General features: G+C 42.2%; 1 protein-coding gene across 1 annotated transcript in view; it reads right to left on the bottom strand.

Moving 5' to 3' along the window:
* Nucleotides 1–23,763, bottom strand: part of LOC309350289 (uncharacterized protein) — a gene marked incomplete at its 3' end in the record, with an annotated part of 98,006 nt that extends 74,243 nt beyond the window's left edge. Inside the window, exon 1 of the mRNA XM_081877169.1 lies at nucleotides 23,026–23,763. Coding sequence (XP_081733295.1) covers nucleotides 23,026–23,607 — 582 coding nt within the window. The 5' untranslated portion in view covers nucleotides 23,608–23,763. The remainder of the gene's footprint in view (nucleotides 1–23,025) is intronic.
* Nucleotides 23,764–24,121: the final 358 nt, after the last annotated feature.

Genomic DNA, 24,121 nt, shown 5'->3' with positions numbered 1-24,121 from the left:
ATGTTATGCACAATACCTCTTCTTTTATTTTGTCAATATCCTTCTTCTATGACTCACTCTCAACTTGATAAGAAAACCTTATTTCTTCCAAAGAAATGCCTATTTTCACCAACAGGGATTGTGTGACTATAATAAACGTTATTTCAGCAAAAACTTTTATTGCAAAAAGGGGGACAGTTTTGAGATGGAACTACTCTTGAAAAAACTGTCTTCCTTGTGCCTTGCTTCTGAAAAACTGTTTACAATACACAACAGCATTTTTATAAGAACCCCTCTTAGCTACAATTATTAAAACCGTCAAAAGCTTGTTCACTACAACCTGGGAATGGAGGTGAAAACGTAGAGAGATCAAGACAATGGCACCAGTTTTCAGAAATTATTTCTTAATTTCATTTATTCAAGACTTCTCAGTCACACAACATGTGTTTTTCAGGGAGATAGTTACTGTCAGGTCTGCCTCTAGATCCCAGCTCACAGAGGACCAACGCCCGGTGGATATAATATACAAAAGTCTTTATTGAAGTTTAGTTTCCATTTCAAAGCTCTGGGCGCGCAGACCCACGTCTCGACGCTAGACCGGCTAAGTCCCCTCTGACTCACTGCTCCTCCCACACCAGTTTAAGATCCTAGCCCGGCTCCACCTCCTACGCTGTTCTTTCCTTCGCTGGGTCCTTCTGCCCTCTGGGGTTTCCTCCTTCCTGGACTCCTCTGACGCTGACCCCCCTTGGTCTTCCCCTTCCTTCCGGCGGGCTTTAGGACCTGGCTCCCTACCCGGGCTCCCTGCTGTGCCGCTCGCCTGTACATTTGAACTTGGCGCGCGCGCCCAGCCGGTAGCCTTCCTCCTGACCGTTTCCCCGCTTCCTGATGTGGGCGTGACCAAACCTGACTCCTCTCCTCCCACTGGTGGTGAGAGCACTGGTCCCGATTCCTGGGACTCCCCCTCCCCACTGCGCTCTGGTGGGGAAGCTGGTCCTGATTTCCAACTGCTGCTCAGGGACTCCCCGCTGGCCCCTTCCTCCTGGGGCTTCCCCCCTGGAACCCCCCTCACTCTGGCCATCGGCGCTCCCTTCTGTGAGTCCTCCGATTCGCTGGAGAGGCTTGTGGAATAACTCTTTCCACTGTCACTGCCTGCGCCCCCCTCGGACTCCTCCTCCTCACTCTCCATTTGCTCCCCCTCCTGTGTCTCTCCTTCTGAACCCCTGACAGTTACCAAACACCATTCTTCTCCCTAACTGAATGACCAGACTAATAGCACATATGGGGCGGGGCGGTGTGCTCAAATGTCTTTGTTTCCAAAGTTCCAAAGTTCTTATGCTTCTTATGGTTGCTCAGTCTTTTAGACTGATGAGTTGATGAGTTGATTGGTTGATGTTCCATTTGGATTCCAAGGACCACTTGACAAGTTAACATGTTGATCCCCTGGATTTCAAGGCCTGTCATCATCTTTGGTCTTATAAATATGTTTCTAGAAAAGGATTACAATTGCCCTGAAATGTGATATTTTTTCCAAGGGATGTCATTTTCCTTAATTCGAAATTTTAAATCCTTTTTATTTAAGAGAGCCAACAGCAATGCTAACATTCCTTGCAGTGGTCAGCTTTATTTCAAATGCCTGTTCATCCTTTCATTCATTCAAAATAGTAATATATGAATATATTCACAAAATCTTTAGACTCATTTTGCAAAAGCATGGGGGCATGATAAGGGAGGGAGGGCTTACCTGGAGTCAAGTGGCTTTTATTCCTCTTCTTTTTTTAAAAAAATGAATGTACTATTCATGTAAATACCTTGAATCTGATTGATTTATGGTTATTACTGGCCCATTTTCTTTATTAGCTTTTAAAAAATAAATATGTTTTTGTGATCGGGTGCACTGTATACATTATTTTGCAATTTATTTTTCATGTTCTGTACCTTCTTTTTCTTGGCATTTTTTTAAAGGGAGCGCTCATCTATTTTTTACTCTACAACCTGTGAACAGCAGTAATAGCTTTACTAAGTTCTAGGAAACTTTACAGACTTGTACAATACCTTTGTGTTCACCAGCTGATGGGAATTTGGGATTCTCTAACTTTATGGGTTAGAGACTATGAGTTGTTACTTTATCCAACTCAAAGCAAGCCCACTTAAAGTAATCAATGTACTTAAGTTAGCCACATTGATTGATTTAAGTGGGTTTAATTTGAGCTGGATTCAACCCATAAAGTTAGAGGATCCCACAGTATCTGAATGCTACCTGAATGCACTGGCCTGACAGGGGGGTGGGTCTTGTTGTCTTGGCCAGTCAAGATTCAGGGCAGTGTGCTGACCAGGCCTGCCCTCTTTAGAGTCCAACCACCCACCTGCAAAGGCTGGAAGTGGCCTGCCTGAAGGGGAATGGGCAGGCTAGTGTGAGAATCTTACTATGGTTATTCAGTTGCCATATTGAGGGCCAGGGAAGAATTTTCCCCACATACAAACTGGCCAGACTGCGGGTTTTTGCCTACCTCACAGCAACAGCCACAACTCTGGCAGATAAGGCATAGGGTTGGACCATTAAAGGGGTCCAGGAGGGGTGTTTCTGCTCGAGAGTCCAGACAATGGTAGTCTGGGTGGGGTCATAGTGCCTAGTCCATGTCAGGGGTGACTCTCCAGCTCCAAACTGACCCCACTGTAATTTTCAACCAGCAAGTGGGCTGCTTGATACCGGATACATACCCAATGCCTTGGCCGAAACCTACTTTCATCTGTAATCAATAAAGATGTGACCTATTTCAACCCAATACCAAATCTTCTGTGTTTATTTCTACGGGTTGCCCCTTGCCATGCAGCAGGCATCGTGCGCCTGTGAAAACAAAGCTTGTGATTGCAGCCTTGCCTGTTCTTAAAGTACTAGACCCACTGAAATCAATGGCCCTTAAACTTAAGTTTTATTCCTTTCAGTGGGTTCACTTTAAGCTTAGCTAAATCTGGAGCCAATCCACTGATACCCACAGGAAATTATGAGAATTGTCATTATGCCAATGATGTTAACAAAGGCAGCTAGCCAAAAGTAGGCCTTTGCCGTGTAAGTCAGGTGCTCTTTTGCCCCAAATGAAGTATTAATTATACTGTGAAGATTGCTTGCAATGGAGACCATTTTATTCCCCCTGTTATATCCCCAGGAATACATTGAAATTTGAATAGCATATCCAGCACACAGAACAATGACCAAAACCCAATTCTTGGCAAGCAGTGATATAGTTTTGCATTCCACCCCCCTCCCCGCCTCTGTTACTCCTTTTCCTTTCTTTTTTAAAGGCTTCATTTTGAGCCTCTGAGCAATTTTTATCATTTGGAGTTATTGTGCAGAGAGGAATCAGCTGTACATTGTTCAGGACAGCAGAGAGCTAGAAATGGTGTGCTGAATTTAACGGCACTTTGCATATTGCTGTGGGAGATGTACCCCTGCCAGAGAATCCATAGGTCCTTTGAGTAAGCGAACATATGCTTAAAACTTCTCATCTTTTTTTCGTGGGGGAAAGCAGCTAAATCCATGTAGGAACCTGTAGGCAAATCTCACTGTCTAGCAATCTATGGTTTAGTTAATTGGTAAAGTCACCCACCCTCTGAAAAAAAAAACAAATACCCATTAAGTTGGTTTGTTTTTAAAAAATGTTTTACGTAATTAGTGTTACATCTCTTATAACACTGTTCCTAGATCAGCAACTGTTTCTCTCCAAATTAAAATGAGAAGCAGACTTCAAATTTACACATTGGTTGCTTGTTAAGTGGTTTGCTTAGAAGAACATCTGGCTGCTACTGAAATCGAGGATGAGGAGGAAATTTCCATCCTTACCTGAAACCAATGGAAGGAAGTGCTGGAGGTCCTGAGTGTCTTGGTCAGGATCCTGCAAGGGTGAGGCTGCCAAGTCACTACCCCCCACCAGGCACATGCAAGCTCCTGACTTCAGCAATGGGAGCTGGCCAATGAGCAATCACATGCTTGCACAGTATTGACAGCAATGCCCCCTTCCTCTGTTGGAGCCTTCCAGTTGCTACTGGTATGGTTGCAATTCCCAGCTTGGCGCGAAGGAGTTTGTTCTTCTTTGGCACTGTTGCACTTGCACCCACTATACAAGTGAGACCACAATACGTTGTGGTTCAGAATGCACCTGTTTTCCTACCACGCATGGCATCATCCAATGTACCCTGTTCCATTCTCCCTGGTTCCTGGTTTTCCATTCCCTCCCCTCACAATACTCAGCCAGCATCCCGGACCCACTTAACATAAGGCTTCAAAGGGCCATATTGATGTCCCTCCATTAAGGCTTTTCCATTTTTTAAAAAAAAAAATCTACTTCTGCAGAGCTTGGGTTTTTCCTGAGCTGCTGATACCTTCCTCATATCTGTGAATGGTGCCATTTTGACTACAGCAGGAGAACTGAACTCAAATAACTTCTCACCTTCAGAGAATCATCCTTCCTTTTCATTTGCTGCTCTGCCCATTTTTGCCACTTTCCCCACCCACCCCTAGCATGTGAAGGAGCTACTGCCATACTAGTCTGAAATTGTATATATGTTTGATAACTGAACAATGGAGGTACTGGTGACCTGCAACAGACAAAAGGGCTTGGGAGAGTTGCTGGGCCTTGCTTGGAACTTATTAAGCCATCACTTCACATTTATCAAGAGACATTTGGCTTCAGACATCAAAATGACTGAAAGCATCTCTGTTTGGCTCCAGAGGGCACCTTTAACGGACTGTCTAAGTTGTAGTTCTTGTTTAAGTTGTGATGCCCAAACGTGGCTAGGCCACATAAGGGGACACACACACACACACACACACACACACACACACCCCAAGTTTAGCATGAAACAGCCACCAAGCTGTTTCCCCTGTCAACTCAACAGAAACAAATCCTGCTTTTTATTAATGTAAGTATATGAGTCCAAGAAATTTAATTACAATTGCCATGTGTATTTGTTTGCATTGCTTAATGATATTAGACGATGCCTGACTCCATGGATTCCCAGTCCAACAGGGAAGTTTTCTTGCTGGACCACAGTTTTTCCAAGTCAGTATATCATTGTCAATTGTGTTTAGAGAAATGCTGATGGGTGGACAATTTCAGCAATGTTTATCTGCATTGCAGAGTTACAGGAAGAATGGCAAAACCCAGTTTCCTCCCCTCCTGCCTCCCCCTGCCATCCCTGTTTCCATAACTACTTGTTTGGGGAAACTTCTTTCTTTCCTGTGGCAAGAACTAATATGAACTACAGGTGGACACTAGGGCCTGTATTGTGTCACAAGAAGCAATGCAACCAGTCGTGATTCCATTTCTTCACTTTTTTTTTTTTTTTTTTTTTTGCTGTCTGTTAACAACAACACCTGAACTTTTCCATAGTGCTATTTATTAGTAGATTTTCCAAGGATTTTATGTTGTTTCATTCTGCCCCTTGTACTGTATATGCCAGGCATAGGCAAACTTGGCCCTCCAGATGTTTTGGGACTCCAACTCCCATCATCCCTAGCTAACAGGACCAGTGGTCAGGGATGATGGGAATTGTAGTCCCAAAACATCTGGAGGGCCAAGTTTGCCTATGCTATTGTACATGCAGAAGCTATTGTACATGCAGAAACAAAGAGGAGAATGGCTTAATTGTGGCAGGAGCAAAGAAAAGGGTGCAGACCAAAACCATTCTCATAGACCAAGGGTAGGGAATGTGTGGTCGCCTGGACGTTGCTAGACAACTCCCATCACCCGTGGCCATTGGGTATGCAGGTTGAGACTGATGGGAGTTAGGGCTATGGGTTCCCAGTCCCTGCCACAGACATTCAGGGCTGATGGTGACCTTGTGTGTTTTGCTACAATCTTACTCATGCCCAGGAAAGAACTGCAGAGCAAACAGGTGTGGCCACACTTAATATCTATATTTAGTTATTCATACATTTCATTTCCTCTGAACATGCAGAGAGATGCATTGAATGTTCACAACTCTCATACCTGTAACAATATCTTTTAAAATAATGCTACACATCCTCAGCATCAAACAGGTGTGATCCTTTTCAGGTTTCTAATCAGTTTGGAAAAGCAGCCTTGAAGCACGGTTTGGGGCTACTGAGTTACTTATTATGCACCCAGCCAAACCTGTGTCATACAGTTCAAGAAGGGGAGTTTTTTTACCTTATGACATTCATCCATTCCCAGCCCCTCAGCCTTCATGATTCTAAAAGTCGTTAGGGTCTCAAACAGACCAATGATTTCTCCTGTCCCTTTCATCACCTCCAACTGATATCTTCAGCCCTCCTCCTGTCCATCCTACAAGTCATAAGAATGTACATTGCATACCTGAAAACCCTGAATATACAGAATCTGCTACCTTATAAATGAGGGAAGAAGAAGAAGAAGAAGAGGAGGAGGAGGAGGAGTTGGAGTTTGGACTTGATATCCCACCTTTCACTCCCCTTAAGGAGTCTCAAAGCGGCTAACAATCTCCTTTCCCTTTCTCCCCCACAACAAACACTCTGTGAGGTGAGTGAGGCTGAGAGACTTCAGAGAAGTGTGACTAGCCCAAGGTCACCCAGCAGCTGCATGTGGAGGAGCGGGGAAGCGAACCCAGTTCACCAGATTACGAGTCCACTGCTCTTAACCACTACACCGTGCTGGCAAAACAGGGGAAAGCCTGTTTTGCTTCCAAACTATTTTACACAGACCACCAAAGTTTATTATTGGCAGGAATGATGATATTGCATAGACGTACAATTTGAAAGACAGATCTATTGAAAATCAGTGCAGAGTTGCAGCATCACAGGCCGCAGTACCGCATATGTATGAATCTGATTCAGAGGTTGACTGAGAAGGAGAAATAGGGAGGGGGGGGGGTCTAATAGATTTTGATAATGAAATAAGTACCAGAACTGAGATGGCAGAAACTTAAGGCTGAGATTGATTTTATGAAATTTAGGCTCAAAATGGGACAGGTGCTAAAGTGGGCGCCTGAAATAGGTGGTGAGTATATTTAGGGATGCGGGTGGCGCTGTGGGTTAAACCACAGAGCCTAGGACTTGCCGATCAGAAGGTCGGCGGTTTGAATCCCCGCGATGGGATGAGCTCCTGTTGCTCAGTCCCTGCTCCTGCCAACCTAGCAGTTCGAAAGCATATCAAAGTGCAAGTAGATAAATAGGTACCGCTCCTGCGGGAAGGTAAACGGTGTTTCCATGTGCTGCTCTGGTTTGCCAGAAGCGGCTTAGTCATGCTGGCCACATACCCAGAAGCTGTACGCCGGCTTCCTTGGCCAATAAAGCGAGATGAGCGCCACAACCCCAGAGTCGGCCACAACTGGACCTAATGGTCAGGGGTCCCTTTACCTTTACCTTTTATATTTACTGTATACCTACACAGAAAAAAACCAGTGAATGAACATTAAAATCTAATTGTAAAGAAATGAATAAGGGGTGTAAATGGGGAAAACAAAATGGAAAAATACTAGTTAAAGCTTCTCCCAAATGAATTCATACATACTGTATTGAGATGGGGAAAGTTATTAATATACATCATTTGTTGTTGTTTTTTAGTCATCTTAGTTGTGCTCGACTCTCCGTGACCCCATGAACCAGAGCATGCCTTGGAACTTCTCACTTTCTTCCCAAAGCTTCTCCTTTTTTATGTCCATGGAGTTTTCTTGGCAAAATACTGGAGTGGTAGCAGTTCCTTCTCCAGGTCGATCACATTTAGTCTCATCAGCTATGACCTGTCCATCTTGGGTGGCCCTGCACGGCATAGCTCATAGCTTCTTGGAGTTATTCAATCCTAAACAACAACTTGCACATCACTAATGGTGATGGTGTTACTGCTCATTGTCTAAGTGCTGTATGATGCAGATGGGTTTAAGTAATCTTGAACTTTGTTGATTGGATAGAATTAGTCTGTCTTGGGAGACAGTGAAAAAGTGCACCTCGAGTGGTGAAGTCAAACTATAAAGTGATAGTGCCACAGAAATCCCAGACTAGCTAGGTTTCAATGGTTGTTGCTTTGGAGATGGGAGGAGCTTTGGAAAATTCATGCTCCCCCATCCCCACTAACTTCTATGACCAATAGACTCATTCACAGGTAATGATGCAGAATGTGACCATTTGGCCAATCAGGTGTTGTTGGTTTTTTTTAAGCAACTCTGAATTTTACATTTCTATAGGAGATTATACTTTGTAGAGAATGTTGAATAACCAAAGAACTATTAAATAAGACATTGCAGATGGTGATTAATTGCCGATGAATCTGTTTAGGATGATGAAAGAGCAACATTTAGTAATGATAGTTCGATGATCATTCTACATGCCCCCAAGCCATGTTAAAGAGCCCTGAAATAAACCTCAAGGGTGCAAAAACCAAAAAAAATGTACAGTAAAAATAGCTCAGCATTTGAAAGCTTTGTGTAAAAGTAAGCACAATCATCACCATTATGCTGGATACAAACTAATATACCATCTGTATGCAGAAATTTGCTGCTTCTGCATCACTGCATTTTCATTCAAACAGAGATAATGAGATTGTTTAATGATGATCTTCATGCCACAGAAACATTAATCTGCAAGGCCCAAAATATAAAAATAAAATCCCTTCATCACTTATGGGAGAATGGAGAGTAGCCTCAAATATAGCAAAGTGGGTATTTTGCAGCATAAACACCCCCTTTAGCTACGTTCTACAGCCTATTGGCCATTAGCTTATAAAGAGTTTATGTTTGATATTATTATTGAAAGATTGTCAAAGTCCCTGTTTTATAAGATGCAGAATAATCCATTTCAAATGGGCCACCCATAAAACAGCTTGTGAACATTTTCTTTTAATTAAAAAGCTGTTCAGAAGGACACCAGAGTCATGGGGGGGGGGAGGGGAGTTGGCTCACTGAAGTCTTTTGAATCTGGGAGCTGAACAGAGAGGTAAATCCAAGCTATTGATTCTGCTTAAGACTTTGGAAACACCAAGGTGTGGAATACCCAGTTAATTTTTGGTGCAGCTGCCTGAGTGCTTTTCGTTTTAGTTTCTGAAACAAAATAAAACAAAAATGACCAGAGTCTCAGCTGCCTTTAACAGGGCAACATATTAAAGATTGAAAACTAGAGTCCGCTGTTTTATTTGATTTGTTTTGTTTTGTTGTGTTGTGTTTCATGATGGGTGTAAAGCCGAATAAACATTTTGATTTGAAAACTAGATAATGGGCTACCTGTTTGATAGGTGGGATATTTTTTTGAGGGAAAAGAGAGCTTCTCCCAGCCTCCCCCATTCACCTTATGCTACTCCCCAATCTTCACTTTGTCTGAGCCTCTCATACAAGGCATTTTGCTACCTGAGGTGAATGACAAGTTGACACCTTCTCTCCCACATATAGAAGCCAACCAGACAGAAGGATGGATATTCCCGGAACACTGTAGAGGGGCAAGGCAGACCATGTAGCGCACAGAGGAAGACTGATACGCACTATTGCCACCATTCACGCCCATCTGGCAAGTGCTGCTGGTTTTTTAAAAAAGGGTTTCCCAAGGGTTTCCAGAGGGTGTTGACAGGCTTTTCTAATGGTGTTTCAAATATACGCAAATCCACTGACGCATGCAGAGCCTCGGAACATAATCCCTGAGTAAATTGGGAGTTGCCTGCACATAACATAACCATGATGTATGGTCCACTCAGACTTTTCCAGCAAAATTTGCATTGTTAACATTTTTTTAAAAAAAAACAAATTAATGAGAGTGCTGCCCTTTTGGTGTCCTAGTTCTATTTGAAATAATCCCGGTGGCTTTCCAAAAACAAACAAATGGACGAAAACAAGCTAAGAAGTTTAGGGAGCTGAACCAAGAGAAGGTGAACTATATGGTACAAAGGGAGGGCAGGGATAACTGAAGATAATTTGGTGGCTAATATTGGTGGCTAACAACAGTCCCAATGTGGCATGATTCGTATCTGTGAAATGTATCCCTCAAATGGAAATAATATGTAGAATTATGTACATTTTGTTTCCTTTTTGTTATATGACTCAACTAGAATAATCTGACTGCTGAACAGGTGGGTCATCTTTGAGAGGACTGATAACTTGCTGCAGATCTGGTGAATGGGTGGGTGGGTCACTGTCTCCCTCAACAGACTTTTGGTGCTGGTGATACATTCATGGATAAGGAAGTGCTGAGCCAGCAAGAAACTGCACACACAAAGTTTCAGGCGATGGGTGTATGTATGTGTGTTTGGTCTTTTTCTTTCTTATATGAGTGGCCTGATATGGAAGGGCATTCCTGCATGAACATCTGCTTCTCTGCATGAATCTCCCTTGCTGAATTGAGATGTAGCTGTACAAACTAGGGTTTGTACTTTCCTTTGATAAAGCTGGCTGGGATTAAGTGTGTTGACCATATGGGCATGTTCTTTCCTAGCCTAAGTGCAGCCCTAGCAGTGGAGGGTGGGTTTGCTATTATTCCTCTGTTGATTTTGATCTTGCTTTTGTATTTGGTATATATTAAGGCTTATTGTATCAAAACAAAATAAAAAAATTCCTTCCAGTAGCACCTTAAAGACCAACTAAGTTAGTTCTTGGTATGAGCTTTCGTGTGCATGCACACGAAAGCTCATACCAAGAACTAACTTAGTTGGTCTTTAAGGTGCTACTGGAAGGAATTTTTTTATTTTGTTTTGACTATGGCAGACCAACACGGCTACCTATCTGTTATTTTATCATTTCATTGTAATGTTGAATGTATGCATGCATTTATTCATTTGATGACTTTCTTATTTGCATTTGCTTGTAGTTATTTCTTTCTCAGATGTGATGTTGTATTCTGATATTTGTTGTGAGATGTTTGAGCCAAAGTGCACCTTATATAGTGCATACAAGTCAACCAAGCAAAATCTATGGTCACTTCATCTGCAAGAATTGTTCCTGCACTAAGATTGATTATTTCCTTGGGTTCTTAAAAGAAAAAAAAAAACCTGCTCAATTGATTTGACTTTTAAAGTATATATTCATCATAATGTCATTTTCACCCTTTGGTGGGGGGTGCTTCATCCCGCACCCCTTGCTTTGCTAAGAGGACTCAATAGGTTGGCTCCCAGAGGGAGAAGGTTGAAAACAATCCCATGACATTGCTTTGGTGCACCCTCAGTTTCCTCCTTTTAGTTCTGGTGTTGTAGGTGACTAAAAATTGGGTGTTGGTAGCAACTACAGGAATGTAAAACCCAGCTGACATGTCTGCAGGACTGTTATATTGTAGTTGGGCTAAGTAAGGGGTGGGAGAGGCTCTCTGAAGCATTCTCTCTTTGTCACTGTAGCAACATCATTGATGTTGTTATTTGGTCACAGCCAGATAACAGTGAACATCCCAAAACCAGGACAGCAGGCTAACAAAATTTAAGTACAGTGATTGCAAAGAATCTGTAGTAAAAGCTGACATTAACTTCAAGAATAGCAATTTTGTTATCTTGTCCTCACAGTTGGGGATTCCCAGAAAAACAAAAATCAAGGCTTGAAAGCTTTGTTGCTAAAAGTGGCTGTGATTCTCCCGTGTATTTGTCTGTTTCCTATATCTCTGGTTTCTATATCTTCTTTCTGTCCGTCTTTACAGACTGTGATGTTTCCCCCACCATATCTCAAAGGCTTAAAGGATGTTGCATTGGTCACAATTCTCCAACAAGTTCTCCTTTGCAAGCACCAAGAAATTGCAATAAATTGAGCAAAGAAAATGGAAGGTTATACCCCCAAATATATGAAACTGGCCAAAGTAACTTTGGAAATAATATAACTTTAGAAATAATATAACCCACAGAATCAAAATCTGATTGTGTGTGTGTGCTTAAAAAAACAAAGAAATAAAGGATCTTGATTTCAAGAGCCACATTCTCTTTTATTACCACATCTCAGTAATTTGTAACACTTATTTTGCATTAGTCTTCCTCTTTTCTTTTCTTTTCTTTTCTTTTTGCAGCCCGTCACAGCTTTCTTTAATATTGCAGCTACTGCTGCAAAGCATTTTATTGCTACCGTTTATTACACTTATATCCTGCCTTTCTTGCACACATGGCTCCAAGGGTCTTTGGGTATATGCAATTTTCATGAATATGTGGGACCCTTGGAATCTAACCACCACATAAGATGTGAATAGGCCCATAGTGAAGAAAGGCAGGATGCTAGGTTTACATATACTTTCTGTCACTGAATCATTTGTCTGCCATGATGTTACTTTGGAGCTGAGTTCTAATTCAGTGTTTTTGGGGTATTCTTTTCATCGTAACCTTGGGGAATTATGTTGCTTGATAGGAAATCTATGCATATTCAACATCATCTAAAATATTTCATTTCAGCAAACTGGTTATGCAAGTTCAAAAATAAAATAAAAAAGTTCAAGTATATCTACAAACATATTAGAGTGCTGTAAGTAATCCTTCATTGTCAGGGTGTAGAGCTTTGAGAATAACATTTGTGTTTATTTACTTATTTAGCTTTTCATCTCACCCAAGAACTGTGGAACAGAACATCGGAAATGTATTTAAAACTTGAATATTTCCTTGAAGTTGTTGCATGCAAATTTGGGAAAGGCAAAATTCAAAGCAAGAATTATCAAGGGACGCAAAAGCAAAATTGAATCAAATAGTTAATTTGCATTTGAAAACTGAAAACAAACAAACCCAGAAAATAAAAGGCTCAGATCTTTATCTAAAAGAGAAATTCCTCAGTTCAGCAACATACTTTTGTACCTGATAATTCCTGGTAAGAGGTTTGGCTACTGGTGGCTTGTGCCCATTGGCACTGGTAGGGCACACACTAAGCTCCCCCTCAACAACCCCCCCCCCAAAAAAATTAGTAGACAGCCTTACTCAATGGCAATCAAGGCCTGGTAAAATGTAAAGTTTCACCCTAAAGGTCCCACCTGCAATATACATTTATAGCAGTACCATACCATTTTAAATAGCTCTTGCTCTCTGCCCCCCAAATCTTAGTTTGCTAAGGGTGCTGATAGGTGTAGGAGATCCCTATTCTCCTGATGGAACTTCCATTTTCAGTGTAGTTTAACAGTCAACCCTTATCTGCAGGGAACTCTTAACAACTCTCAGAGGTCTCCAAACAACAGTCAAAGTCTTACATTCTATCCTGGCTGTCTGACATTCAAGGAACACAAAGCACTTCTTCCAAATCAGAATGACTTTTCCATTTGTGTTATTCTTCCAAAATAAGGTCTGGACTAAAATTCATGAGCAGAATCTTCCATGTTGGAGGGGCCCTCTTATCCCCCCGCCCCCGTGAGCTTTTCAATGCATATTATGGAATGTTCTGTGGGAAAACTGACCTCTCCACTTCTACATCTACAAAGGGGTGGAGAAAATTGTTGGCTCACAGTGCAGGGCTACTTGTCTCATGGGGTGATTTAAAATGGCCTCTGCATGGCTGCCATTATGTATGCATCAGCTCTCAGTCTTTTGGTATTGCTGAGCCAGAAGGAGAGGGATGTTCTGACAGGGCCAATGTCATACAATGATTGGTTGTCAAGAGCTACAAATAAGATCCTTGTTGCCTTGTCAGCCAGTGGAATTTCTTCAGTCTACCCTGGAAAAACACATCAATATTTTAATTCCTAAAGGCAGGCCTGCCTCTGCCTGCCTGCCAGGCATGTGAATGAATAGGAGAGCAGTTATTTTGCTCCTGTTACCCATGGGTGTTTTGACTACATCTGGAGGTAGACAGGTGGGCTGAGCAGCTCTGCCCCAGCCCATCGCTTCTATTTAAATGGTTTATTAAACTGCTGAAAGGTTTTGAATCTCTCATTTCATTGTAAAATCCATTTCTCCGCATGAACAATTCATCTTAAGTAATCTGCAGTTTTCAGAGTTTGCAATGTAACTCCTGGCGCCCTCTAAAATTAACTCTTTCTTACTAAAAAGCGGTTATCCACTGTTACTACCCAGATGAATCTAAACCGTGGCTTAATTCTGTTCCCTCTTTTCTAAGGTACAACATGATGCACTGATTCTACATTGCTTTCAGATTCAAACACTGGCAACAGGAATTGCTTGTAGAGAATGGATGTTGCAGGGCTGTTTTTTTCCTCCCTTAACATGGGCAATTCATCTGAATAGTAAACTCCTCCTCTTCCCCCTCTTATATTTGAGATTGCTGACCATAGTGGTTATATTCTACCTTCACTGTCAGAGGCAGTAGGCTTCTGAATACTGTTTTCTGAAATTCACAGGAGGGGAGTGTTAAGTTGTGGGTGAACATATCATACGGCACAGCGATTCTTCAAACAGCTCTTGTTTATTCACAGGCCAGAACAGAACTGAACTGAAGTGTTCAGCCAGCCTGCTTATATAAAGCTCCACTACAATGCAACAGTAACCATTTTCTGTAACTATCCAATCACTGAACATCACTTTCAATCCCTTATTTGCATATGTGGACCTGAGTGAAAACTATCTACAGTATCCCCCTGCTGGCCCAGGGTGAGAACTTCAGTACATAACAGGGAGAGTGCTGTTGTGGTCATGCCCTGCTTTCTGTTTTCCTGTTGTGGATCTGGTTGGCCACTGTGAGAACAGGAAGCTGGACTCAATGGGCCATAATTAATACCTATTCATGGAGAACTCTGGAACTGTAGCTCTGTGAGGAAGTGGGGGGTCTCTGCTTGGCAAACTTAACAAGCTACAGCTCCCAAAACAATTTTGTGGGAAGCCATGAGCGTTTAAAGTGGAATTATAGCACTTTAAAAATGTGTGGCGTGCATGTGACCCCCAATCACACCACCTTCAGTCAGTTCTAGGCACCAGCAAAATTCTCAGAGGAGTTTTTATTTATTTGCTTTATTACTTTATCTAAAAGCCTTTCTAAGCAGCTTAATGTTTTAATGTGAAGCACTATACGAAAATACAACATAAAAACCAAGAAAGCATAGTTGAAGTATAAAAACAGTATTACAAAAACAGAAACATTTCAATGGAAAGCAAAATAATTTGAGGGGGAGGGAATTCCACTATTCCTTATTTTCTACCAGATTTCAATTAAAGTCAATTTCAGTGTGAACAGGAAAGGGATACCTCCAAGCATTAGAGGAATTTGGAAAGAAGCAAGAACATTTATAAATTTATTTGGACAGTTGAACATATATTCAGGTTCAATGGTCCTCAAATCAAGAGTTTGAATTGCCAAGTTGTTTCAGGGGTGACTTTGTGTAATCCCAATTAATACATTTTAGAGAACAGACTTGACAACTAGGGTTGGATAAATTCCCTCTTCTCTTCTGCTCAGAAATGGCTCACCAATTGCATGTTGTCCTTTTTTCATTCTTTCTTTAATTTTTAAGAACTTAAAAGTTCCAATTTGCCTAGTATTTTTAATAACAATAACAATAACAATAACAATAATAATAATTTATACCCCAGCAGTTTCCCCAGCCACTCTGGGTGGCTTCCAACATAATGACCATTACGAAATTGCAGAAGGGTATTGCATCATACCGTGGTGTTATAAATTTGCGGAGGGGGGTTCCCCTAAACCCTAAGATAAAGGTAAAGGACCCCTGACAGTTAAGTCCAGTCACAGACGACTCTGGAGCTGCGGCGCTCATCTCACTTTACAGGCAGAGGGAGCTGGTGTTTGTCTGCAGACAGTTTTTCCGGGTCATGTGGCCAGCATGACTAAGCCGCTTCTGGCGCAACGGAGCACCAAAACCAGAGCAGTGCACGGAAACACTGTTTACCTTCCCACTGGAGTGGTACCTATTTATCTACTTGCACTTTTGACGCGCTTTCGAACTGCTAGGTTGGCAGGAGCAGGGACCCTGCAATGGGAGCTCACCCCATTGAGGGGATTCGAACCGCTGACCTTCTGATCGGCAAGCCCCAGAGGCTCAATGGTTTAGACCACAGTGCCACCCATGTCCTAAACCCCAGGAATGAATAAATGCCATGATTTTGATTAATTGGAATACGGATTAAAACACAACTGCAGAGCTGTGCCAGACAGGCAATTCCTAGGCTGGCTTATGCAAACCAGCCTGGGCCATTAAGGGAACAATAGAGGGCCATTAAGGGCCCACTGAGGGTCATTGTCCCTACAAGAGAACTCCCTTGCCCTTCCCCTGAGGTGTGAATAGAGACCAGGGTTTGAAGGGTTCCCAAGGTGATGGGGTGTGTTTTTGAGCAAGGGTTGTTGGGAAGAAGAAGGGGAAGAAGAGGGGAGATCCATCTTGAGCAGGGAGACAGAAGGTTGCCTGTGCTCTTTTGGTTCCAGCACCTCTTAAAATGACCACACTGTACGGTCTGGACTCCCTCCATGCAGACTGAAGGTGTAAATAGGTGAATAAACAATATTTCTTAAAGCCACGACCGTCTCTGCCATGTCTTCAAGTCTCCAAAGGAGCACAAACCCTGTGTGAGTGAGTGCCTGGGACCCCAAAGACTCTTGCCACTGCTTGGCAGAGAGAGGTAGGCACATGACTTAATAACACTATACCAAGCCAGCAAGCAAGCAAGCAAGCAAACAAGCAAACAAACAAAAATGGTTTGCTTAATTATCTGCAAGGAACACTATTGTTTTTAAACAAGCAAGCAAAACAAACATCTTGCTTTGCTATGTCTGAACAGCATTTGGTGTCCAGGACATGAGCTAACACTATGCATAGAATCAAAAGGTATTTTTGGTGCACCACAGAATATTATTTTACTTTCTGAGCCATGGTAGAGCTATTGAGAGAAAAAATGGTGTTCCATTTGTATTGTACCCGGGTGTTGTGAACTAGGCAAGATAATATACCATACCAGGTGATTATAAGTTTCAGGAACATTACTGTTGTGAACTCATGGATTATCATCCACCTCAGTGCTGTTCAAATTCTCTGTCACCAGAAAGTGGTGTGCATAAAATAAAACCAAGTGATTAAAGGGTGAAGGTTTTCCTCCTATTTAACATAGGTTTGTGCCTAAAGTAAGGATTCTAAGCTGCAGAAACAGGGTATGCTGGTTATTTAAGAGCTGCGTGTAAGTAACACAGTGTGAAAGCTTATGCTTTTAGATATCACCTTGACTTTGTGGCCTCCATTCTTGGTTCCTAGTACCAAGTAGAGATGATGTTTGTTTAATGAGCCATAGGCAGTATTCCAGATCTATTTACAGTCATACCCCAGGTTACAGACGCTTCAAGTTGCGGTTTTTTGGGGTACGGACCGCCAAAACTCAGAAGTACCAGAACGGGTTACTTCCAGGTTTAGGCGGTTGCACATGCATAGAAGTGCTAAATCACGCTTTGCACATGCACAGAAGTGCTGAATCGCAACCCTTGCGTGCGCAAACGTGCCGCTGTGGGTTGCGAACGCTGCGGGTTGCGGGCATGCATCCTGCATGGATCACGTTTGCAACCCGAGTGTCCACTGTATTTCACAACATTTCTACACCACTTGTTTGTAAGAAAGCAGTTTACAAAACGATAAAATCAGGAAAAACGTACAGTACATTAAAACATACAAAAAGTTAAAATACTAAAACAGTTTAAAATTCACACCAACTTTTCTAAGCATCTGAGTAGACCCGATTAAAGAAGAAGCACAGGGGCTATATGCTGACAAGGCCTCAATCCTGTCCGCAATTGTGCTGCAGCATTCTGCACTAACTTGAAGCTTCCAGATCAAGTGTGAGGGAAGCCCCACATACAGCACATTTTAGTAATCCAGTCTTGAAGTAACCAATGCATGAACTACGGTGGCAAGACTTTACTGATAGTGATGACACTTCCCTAGCTACCTGGAAAATCTTTGGTCACTGCTCAAAGATGCCGAGAATGTTATTTTTGCATTCAATCTGAATAATAATAAATACTTGTCACTTCTTTTGCTGATGTACCAGGCAAATCCTACCACAGAGAAATGCATGGACTTTTCTCTGAACCAATGGAAGAAGCTATTTAGGTTGGAATGTAGGCATGCCAACTCAAAAGCTATATAAAGACCTAACACTTCCCCATGGCTTGATTTCTTTCACCATGGTTAAGCATTATTTGTGATATGGGGATGGATGAAATTGTCAATTTCAGCTTTTATTGGTTTCTCATTTTCCCAGTCTAAAATTCAGTTCTCCATATTTCCACAGCAATTTGCATTTTTTAAAAGGAAAAGTCCTCATGAAACTTCACCAGCATTTTATTCTACACTATTGACTTTCAGGAGGAATTTAAAAACATTCCTGTTTACCCAGGTGCTTGTTGTCTGAAAGATACTGTTCCTGGAAACCCTGAAAGCACTGGCTGAGACAATGTTTTTAACTGCTTTTAGAATGCTGTTACAATGTTATTAGAAAGATTTTACAATGGTTTTTTTATTACTGATGTGTTTGCTGCCTTGATAGTAATAATAATCATGATATGTATGTGATTATGTCTAACATCCACATTTTTGCAAAACAATTTCCCCTAAAATAGTGTCTTTTTGTATGCTCTTTTAATAAATATATGCATTTTTATGGGGACTTTATCCCCATGTATGCCTTTATGTACACATTACTTGGTTTGGGAATTGCATTGCATTATTAGGAGAAGTGCAAACTTCAAAGCATAGCTGTCAACTTTTCCCTTTTCTTGCGAGGAATCCTATTCGGAATAAGGGAATTTCCCTTTAAAAAAGGGAAACGTTGACAGCTATGCTTCAAAGGCTGATTGCATTTGGAACATAGGATCCAACTCCTAGGGGCTGTGGTCCCTTTGGCTTCCCAATAAAATATTTGAGGTGGCCACACCCCACCCCAAAGTTGTTGGGCACTGCCATTCAAATGGTGTGTACAGTCGTACCTTGGAATTCTAATGGAATCTGTTCTGGAAGTCTGTTTGACTTCCAAAACGTTCGGAAACTAAAGTGTGGCTTCTGATTGGCTGAAGGAAGTTCCTGCAGCCAGTCAGAAGCCACGGAACTCCCATTGGACATTTGGGTTCCAAAGAACATTTACAAACCGGAACACTCACTTCCGGGTTTGCAGCGTTCGGGAGCCAAAGCGTCCGAGTACCAAGGCATTCGGAATCCAAGGTACAACTGTATTTGTACAGCCAATGGTTTGAAAAGAGTTTACCAGGTATGGCTTCGATAACCCATGGTCTAATGCTGCAGTCCTATGCACATTTACCTGGGAATAAGTCCACTGAATGTATTGGACAGAGCTGCCTGCATTAAACCGGAACAAATGATAGCAAAGGGAGTTTCCCCATTGCTCCTGCCTCCCTGCTTGCCTTGTTCACATTCAATACAACACACACATACACACATAGTTAGGTACACTAAATCACATGGTTTCAGTTTATGTTTAGGATTTTAACTGGGATTAAGGCAACCAACCATAATTAGCGCTAACCATGGCTACGCTTTTAGAAACCATGATCTGAACAAAATATAAATGGGTATAAAGAGAAAGCCCACAATAAATATTCTCGACTAGCAAATGGGATCTGTGTCTTTTAGAGGAGAGAAATAAAACATAATATGTTTCAGCTGCAGGGACATTAGAGTGACCCTTGCAAAAGAAAAAAGAAAAGAAGTTGCATATTTGTATTTTACCATGAAGCACCAAAGGAAAAACATTTCCTTTAAAACTCTCCATAGAAGCAGCCCAAAGCAGCTTATCATATTAAGCTTGGGTTTCAGCTGTATACAGTATTACTAATGATCATGTATTCTCAGGGTATAGCACAGAGGGTGTGGGGAGGTGTGTTTGTGCTTCTATCTCTCCCAAGACACTAGTGTATTTCAATGTTTAATCATTACCACAAATTGTTTCAATTCCCAATGTAAAGTAATCTCTGTTATCTTCTTCCCTGCACAATTCCTCCCCCACAATGGTTTATTAGTTATCTGTTATCCTAACTTTTGCCCTGGTGCATTCATTATCTGTTCCATCCTAATCCCTACCATGGTGTAATGTTAAAGGATATCCGGCTTGGGCAGAAGTTGGACTGAATCTTTAAGTGCATTGCAGCATTCCTGAAAATCAAAGCCCCATACATTTTAATTTGTTGGGGAAACCACTTCCTTCAGATATGTCATGTTTGTCTGAAATTGTATCCTTAGGAAAGACATATGATGCCGTAGGGAGACCATATGAACCCTCTGTCTTGCATTCAGGGGAGAACATAACAATATGGCCAATATATTTCAAGAGAAATGCACACACGGGGGGGGGGGGGTGGAGACAGGCACCCCAATCCTGAGGATATTCTTAAAACACACAGCAGTGCAAGATGCGACTTGCTCTGTCGATCCATAACCGCTTTGTAATCTACAGTTCTGGGCAATTACAATGCCCACTTGGTATCTTTTTATTCCACCCCTTGGTGTTAAAAAGGTAAAGGGACCCCTGACCATTAGGTCCACTCATGACCAACTCTGGGGTTGCGATGCTCATCTCTGTTTATTGGCCGAGGGAGCCGGCGTACAGCTTGACTAAGCTGCTTCTGGTGAACCAGAGCAGCGCACGGAAACGCTGTTTACCTTCCCGCCGGAGTGGTACCTATTTATCTACTTGAACTTTGATGTGCTTTCGAACTGCTAGGTTGGCAAGAGCAGGGCCCGAGCAACAGGAGCTCACCCCTTTGCGGGTATTCGAACTGCTGACCTTCTGATCGGCAAGTCCTAGGCTCTGTGGTTTAACCCACAGTGCCATAGAGCCAATTCACACAGGTGATGAGAATCCTCCAGGTTACTGGTACACAGGGATGCGGAAGCTCTTTGACTCCAAAAGCCAGACCCTTGTCTGGGCCAGTCCCTTATCTGGCCCCATCCTCTGGGTACACTTTGAAAGCTGGGTGGGTCAACCAACCTGATGTGACATGATTGACTGGCGGGCTGTCACAACCATCTGCCAAAATCCCTTGTGCTGTGAAATCCCAGCTGGGTGGGATTCAGCTAATGTGTCCCAATAGTGGAAGCCCTGTGCAAGGACTTTCACTTGCAAAATGGGGTTTCCTATCTTTCCCCTTTCTCCATGCTGCTATAAAATTGGCTTGAGGGGGGCACTCAGGAGAAAACTACGAACAACACGGGGGGCAGGGGGATCAGAGGGGGATCTGTCCTGCTTGGCAAGCAGAGAGGCTTCCTTAACAGAACAACTGCCTTAGTGTCACATTGAATTTCTCCCATAGTTTTAATGTTTAGCACATATGCCTATAATGTCGAGAACCTGGGCCTATAGTATGAGTGGTCTCTTTTTTATATAGTTTTATTGATTTCATTCTGACTGTGTGTGTGTGATGCCAGAACAATGGTAGATAAAAAGATTATGCTTTGTTATGCCTTTGCTAGTGTAGGAAGTAGCAATGACTTTATTCTATTTCACAGGTAGTTTCCTTTAAGGCAACGTAATATTGTTTCAAAAAGGAGCAGGATCAATCGTGTACATGTGCCCCCATCAATTGACTCACGTATGCAGAATTGCAAAGTGCAACCAACAGTCAAACAGTTCATCAAACTGTCATTTTAATAACAGTAATAATTTCTGGGGAGTTTTTAATTAAAATGTAAGTTAAAATGCCAGGGGAATGTGATCAAAGTAGTATTTTTCCACCAAAAAGGTTTATGTTTATTGGTGCAAAAAATAGTCATAGTGCAAATCTATGGCTTTCAAATCCTAAAAAGATCAAATAAGCAAAATTAGTAAGGATGAACACACACACACACACACACACACACGAGAGAGAGAGAGAGAGAGAGAGAGAGAGAGAGAGAGGTGGAGATAATTTTTTGTTGTTGTTGTTTAAAATGAGGTGCCAGTACTCATGTATTGATAAAAGTGCCTTAGGTGCCAGCACAAAATGGCTGCCATAGGTAGGAGGAAAAAAATGTGATGGTACCCTCTATACCAGTGAGTGCTGCCACTATATATATATATATATATATATATATATATATATTTGCTTTCGTAGATTTTCACGGGTACAGGAATGCAGGTTTTGGTGTCCTCGGGTGTCTTCCCGTGTAAAAGTTGGGGTGTCTAGGCGACGTTTCGACGAGGTCTCACTCGTCATCTTCAGGCTGGTGCTTTCGGCTTCTTGTTACTGGAACAGAGCAGGATCTCAGTGTTTGAGTTCCTATAAATACTGTAGAGGGGGTGTGGTGTATAGCCTCCAATGTTCTGGGCAGAGAGGAAGTTCCCAGGCTAGTGTGCCTTTTCTTCTTTTGTTCCTTAATTACTTGAGAGATATCTTGAGTGATTTCTTGAGTGATATCCTGAGTACCACTTAGGTGGGTCATTAGGTGTGGATTAGTTGTTAAAGTCTTTGTGTCTTGACCTCTTGGAGGCTATACACCACACCCCCTCTACAGTATTTATAGGAACTCAAACACTGAGATCCTGCTCTGTTCCAGTAACAAGAAGCCGAAAGCACCAGCCTGAAGATGACGAGTGAGACCTCGTCGAAACGTCGCCTAGACACCCCAACTTTTACACGGGAAGACACCCGAGGACACCAAAACCTGCATATATATATATATATATATATATATATATATATATATATATATATATTTGCTTTCGTAGATTTTCACGGGTACAGGAATGCAGGTTTTGGTGTCCTCGGGTGTCTTCCCGTGTAAAAGTTGGGGTGTCTAGGCGACGTTTCGACGAGGTCTCACTCGTCATCTTCAGGCTGGTGCTTTCGGCTTCTTGTTACTGGAACAGAGCAGGATCTCAGTGTTTGAGTTCCTATAAATACTGTAGAGGGGGTGTGGTGTATAGCCTCCAATGTTCTGGGCAGAGAGGAAGTTCCCAGGCTAGTGTGCCTTTTCTTCTTTTGTTCCTTAATTACTTGAGAGATATCTTGAGTGATTTCTTGAGTGATATCCTGAGTACCACTTAGGTGGGTCATTAGGTGTGGATTAGTTGTTAAAGTCTTTGTGTCTTGACCTCTTGAACTTTGTGAAGAGTTTTCCTGAGAAGATGGCTGTACTGTACTTAGTTGTGCTCTGGCTTGGCTTCATGTATAGGGGCGAGCTGTGGTTTTGTGGCTTGTGTCAGCCAGATCTGTGTAGGGATTGCAGGGGGGTGCAGCATCCGGAGGTGCCACCATGGATTGGCTACTGGATGGTGTCTGTAATTCATCTGTGGAGAGGGTCTGGGTTTGGGTCTGGTGTGGTTGATTGGTGTTGGCGTTCTGTGTGCCTCTGGATCTGGTGTCAGTTTTTGTGGGGAGGGCTAATTTCCAGATGTCTGGCAAGCGGGATGTGTCGTCACGCTTGTTCATGTTGTGAGGGTGTTTCTCTATCTCGATGGCTTCCATGATTATTCTCTTGTGGTGATGTTCCGTGTTAAAGAGCAATTTGGAATCTGCAAAATTAATTTCGTGTCCTGTTTCTTTCATGTGTTGGAAAAGAGAGGAAGTTTTTTCTTCTTTTTTGACGGCATTCTTGTGTTCTGCGATACGTGCATTTATTCGTCTGTTTGTTTGTCCAATGTACGTGGCTGGGCAGACTTTGCAGGGTATTTCATAGATCCCTTGGTTTTCCAACTGGATTTTATCCTTGGGGTTTCTGAGGATATTGGCTATTTTTTTGGTTGGTGCAAAAGGCTGTTTTGATATTGTGTTTATGGAGGATTTTGCTAATTTTATCTGTAGTGCCCTTGATATAAGGAAGGAGGGCCATGCCATTGTTTTCTTCTGTGTCTTGGTTTTTGGGGGGTGTTTCCTTTTGGATTAGCTTCGTAATCCTGTTTTGCTGGTATCCATTGGCAATTAACACGTTTGAGAGATTCTGTAACTCAGTTGTCAAGTGGTCTTTGTCAGCCAGGCGTTTGGTTCTGGAGATGAGAGTCTTGGCTACGGAGTTTATTTGTTTACTCCGTATTATTTGTTTACTACGGAGTTTACTCCGTAGCCAAGACTCTCATCTCCAGAACCAAACGCCTGGCTGACAAAGACCACTTGACAACTGAGTTACAGAATCTCTCAAACGTGTTAATTGCCAATGGATACCAGCAAAACAGGATTACGAAGCTAATCCAAAAGGAAACACCCCCCAAAAACCAAGACACAGAAGAAAACAATGGCATGGCCCTCCTTCCTTATATCAAGGGCACTACAGATAAAATTAGCAAAATCCTCCATAAACACAATATCAAAACAGCCTTTTGCACCAACCAAAAAATAGCCAATATCCTCAGAA

This window comes from Podarcis erhardii (genome assembly GCF_964252035.2).
Source record: "Podarcis erhardii genome assembly, chromosome: 1".
NCBI lineage: Eukaryota > Metazoa > Chordata > Lepidosauria > Squamata > Lacertidae > Podarcis > Podarcis erhardii.
Note: the sequence above shows the minus strand (reverse complement) of the source record. Positions and strands in the feature narration are given on the sequence as shown.